Source organism: Ananas comosus, unplaced genomic scaffold (genome assembly GCF_001540865.1).
Source record: "Ananas comosus cultivar F153 unplaced genomic scaffold, ASM154086v1, whole genome shotgun sequence".
Classification (NCBI taxonomy): Eukaryota; Viridiplantae; Streptophyta; class Magnoliopsida; order Poales; family Bromeliaceae; genus Ananas; species Ananas comosus.
This window is the reverse complement of record NW_017893480.1, coordinates 6,172-10,705: the sequence shown is the minus strand read 5'-3', so window position 1 is coordinate 10,705 and position 4,534 is coordinate 6,172. Positions and strand designations below refer to the sequence as shown.

At 30.6% G+C, this 4,534-nt stretch overlaps 1 protein-coding gene across 1 annotated transcript in view; it reads left to right on the top strand.

Annotated features, from left to right (window-relative positions):
* Positions 1 to 952: 952 nt before the first annotated feature.
* Positions 953 to 4,534, top strand: part of LOC109706140 (hydroxycinnamoyltransferase 1-like) — a 9,126-nt gene continuing 5,544 nt past the window's right edge. Inside the window, exons 1-2 of the mRNA XM_020226943.1 lie at positions 953 to 981; positions 1,375 to 1,790. Of these exons, the coding sequence (XP_020082532.1) occupies positions 1,380 to 1,790 (411 nt within the window). The 5' untranslated portion in view covers positions 953 to 981; positions 1,375 to 1,379. The remainder of the gene's footprint in view (positions 982 to 1,374; positions 1,791 to 4,534) is intronic.

Sequence of the window (4,534 nt, the reverse complement as noted above, 5' to 3'; positions counted from 1 at the left end):
CTGAACCTGACCAAAAATTTGAAACCCGAACCTTATCGTATTTCCAAAATATATTATAGTAAAATCAAAATTTTCAAAATAAAATTTTTAAATGAGTGAGCCGGCTCGTGTTCAGCTCACGTTCAAATCGATATTTGGCTCGCTCAGGCTCGACTCGAAATTAAATGAACTAAGCTTGAATTAAAAAGAAAGCTTGAAATTCATTTCAAGCCGAGCTTGAATATTACTCGGTTCGCTCGAATTATACTACGCCCGTTTATCCAAGAGCTCATATTGTGCGTTGTCTTATCAATTTTTCTTTTCTAATACTATGAGCCCAAAAAATTTTTAAACTCTAGAATATTCCAGCAGTGGGCCCTCATCTTTTCAATAAAATACTACACTACAATAAAAATAGTATATAACGATACTTTTAAATATCAGTATATGTCAAAAAAAAATACTGCTGACTAAATTATTGATACTTTTTAAAAATATTGCTATATGTGGAGTCGCTATACGTGGAGCCGACTTGATATTTGGCACCTACTCCTTCAGCGATCTGTGGCGGAGGAAAACGTACGTGGCGATCGTAATTCTCTACGGTTCTTACGAGATCCTCGCGGCCAAACTCGAGCCGCCGGAACCCTACCTCGTCGGCTGCGACGGCGGAGGAGGAGAGAGAGAGATTGTGATTATTTTTTTTTCTTTTCTATTTATAAGCAGGCCGAGTGGACTGAATGGAATTGGTTGAGCAAAGAAACTTTTTATTTTTAATTGAATTGAGTTTTATATTTTTTACAGTATTTTTAATTGAATTGAACTTTGGGATATACTAATATAGTATTTTTCATAATAAAGATACATAGAATATTTACTTTTTTTTCTACAGAGAAATAGAAAAGTATCTGAGAGAGTGCCTATATATTAATCCTTTTCCTTTCTCTCTTCCCCTCACAGTAGTCTCGTACCCTCTCCTTTTCTCACTCACTCTCTTGGGAGGTACATATTGTTTTCTACATAATTTCTCTCCTCTCACTCTTTTCCATTCTCTATTTTCTTTAACATTTATGTTGTTATAATTAATACCTAGTGTAATTTTTTTAAAAAAAAACTTTCTTGGATTTGCATTTAATTTCCTTCTTTTTTCAAACAAAACTCAGAGATTTTTCCGAACAACTTGTAATATAAAAAGTTATCGCTCTTTCAAAGCAGAAACAAAAGTAGGACTATATATGTTTTTTTTCTTTTTGGTTGCACCAAAAGTTTTTGAGAATTTTTTAAGTTTTAAAACGCAGAAGCAAAAGTAGAGCCAAATAAAAATGTAAAATGGTCTCTCTCGTTCTTTGCTTTCTCTTATATTTGACGATCGATATTGCGAGTTGCGGCATGCAGCAGCAATGAACATCAGAGTGTGGCGGTCGGCGATGGTGAGGCCGTCGGAGTCGACGCCACAGCGGCGGCTGTGGAACTCCAACCTGGACCTAGTGGTGGTGCGGTGGCACACGCCGAGCGTGTACTTCTACCGCAGAGCAAGAATTCTCAATAACTTCTTTGATGCGGCGGTGCTCGAGGCGGCGCTGGCGCGGGTGCTGGTGCAATTCTACCCGGTGGCGGGGCGGCTCGCGCGTGACGAGGACGGGCGAATTGAGATCGACTGCAATGCCGAGGGGGTGCTCTTTGTCGTCGCTGAGGCCGACTGCACCGTCGACGACTTCGGCGACTTCGCGCCCACCCCGGAGATGAAGCGGCTCATCCCCAGTGTGGAGTACACCGACGATGTCTCCTCCTTTCCGCTCCTCGTGCTTCAGGTAGGGGTGCAATTCAGCTCACCGTTCGTAAGTCAGCTCATATTCGGCTCGAAATGAGCTCGAGATCGAATCGTTCGTTTAGTAAACATCGAACACAAGCTGGAGCGTTCTCGTTCCTGTTCGGCTCAATAATAGCTCGAACAAATAAATTTTATATTTATATATATAAATAAATAATTATATATATATAATATAGATTTTTATTATTTGATTTTTATTTCAATCTATATATAATTTCTAACTCAATTATAAAAAAAAATTCATTTATATCTAAAGGTTTACTCATACATTACATCAAAGTTAAATAGATAAAGTCTTCCTATATTTATTTTTTATATATAATTTTTAATTTTTTTAATTTATTGTTTATAAGTCAGCTCGTGTCCGTCTAACAAGGACGGAATTTTTTGGCTCGATATTTTAACAAGCTAGCTCGTGTTCGGCTCATTTATAGTCAGTTCCAGCTCATTTGTATTTGGCTCGTTGACACCTCTAGCTTCACGTAAATAAAGTTCTAGCTTCATGTAAATAAAGTTCGAGAAATATATGCTAAGTCTAGGAACAAAAACAAGTTTGTAATCTAGAAAATTAATAGATATTTCGAATTTTCATAAAATTCTCTAGCTGAATTTGATAATTATTTCGAAATTTCATACATATTCCAAATAATGATAATGTAAAAAAAATAATTAATAGTGTGAATCTCAAATCCTATTCATTCAATGACTATTAATATTTTTGTTTATTTTTGTCAATTTTTTAATACTAAAAACTTTAAAAAAGTGCTTAAACTCTTGGACAGTAGGTACAGAATATACATTTTATAAATGAAAATGACTATTTATACATCATAAACTCTTGGATACAGAAATTCACAATTTTTTTTAAGATTTCAATACTAATAATAATAATAAAAATAAAATAAGTGAGTAAATATAAGTCAAAAAAATTAGAATGTTAACTTTACATCTGTAATAAAGGTGCACAGATAGCGTTACTTCTCTACAAATAGAATGTAATATCTTAATAATATTTTAATTTTTAATATAAAAAAATAATGCAGCCAATTTAGCGTTAGAGTCTTTTAAAAAATGCTACTCAATTAAACTGAGTCGAAATTTTGGTCAAGTTCAATAACTTCACAATTGGTGCGAGAAATTTTTAAACAACTATAATTTTTCTTTTAGCGTGAAACCTGAGTTCGGAAAACACTTTTCAAAATCTACGTGTCATATTGTAAAGTTATTTTGACTAAGTTTGAGAAGCAAATTCAATTGTTTCAGTCTCTTTTTTATATTTTTAATTTATTTTCAAAGTATTTTGTAATTTTTCTATTTTAAGTCCAACTATTTAACTATTTATAATTTGATTAGATTTAAAAATATATTAGAATTTACTATCATCATTAAATAGGATTCTAAGTATTGTCTATATATAGGCGATTCGATTAATATAATTAAAATTTAATAATTAATTAATAATATTTTCATCTTTATCGAAAAAAAGAAAAAAAAATCTTCTTGTAAAACGGTTTTAGAAATTAAGCTAAAAGACATATATAGTTGTGAAGCACGTGGGGTTGGTAGCTGGTACCAGTATTTATATATCTTTCAAAAATTTAAACATAGTTTATTTGATAATAATATTTTGGTTAAATTACAGAAAATTTTTTTGTCAAAACCCGATTTTTTATTTTCTTCCCTATCATTTAAAAATCTACACTTTGTCCCCTTATAAAATAAAAAATATTCACAAGGGGTACGGTGTGAACTGTAATGATAAAATGACTATTTTGCCTCTCACCATTTTACCCCTCAGAGAGAAGGCTGAGAGCATTTTTGGCATAAAAAAATATATAATAATATTTTATAAACGAAACCCTAACGGATTACTAACGGCAGCGGGTAAAGTGAATATTTTTCATTTTACAAGAGGGCAAAGTGTAGATTTTTAAATGACAGTGAAAAAAGTGAAAAATCGGATTTTGACTGAAAAATTTTATGTAATTTAGCCTAATATTTTTATTGGTTTTTGAAAGTTTCTTCCAACATATTCTTTTCCGCAAGGATTTATTAATAAAATTGAGTTTGAGAAGAATATTTTATATATTAAAAGATAAATTTAAAAATTTTTAATAACTAGATTTTCACCCGTGCGATGCACGACTAATATAATAATATAGAATAATAAAAATTATTATGTGATGATAACAAATTTTTTTTTAAATAATTTTATATTTTTTAACAAATAAAAAAATATACTATCAATCTTAATTATAGTACATATTAAAATACACAAGCTAGAGAAAAAAAATTTTGGACCAAAATAAATATTCAACTAAAATGCAAAATTCAATCCTGCTCTATTATCTACGACTTGGTATGCAAAATAATTTACATTTACATATTAATGTACGAAATAAAATGATAACTAAAATTGATATGAAAAATTACAAATGACATTAATATTTAAGCATATAATGAGATCAACTAAATTTTCATATTTGACACAAATTAGAGTAAGTACACATATATTATATTCCTACTGTCGCTTTTAAGATTCAAAAATATATAGATGTTGGTTTCAAAAAAATATAAAGAAAAAAAACATTGTTGCATGAAGATGAAAAGTTACATGAATGACAGAAGGAAAAAAATTACGAAATAAAAATTACAGAAGTGACATTAGGAAAATAATATGTTCTATTTTAAAGCATCAATATTTAAAAGCGAAGAAAATTACAG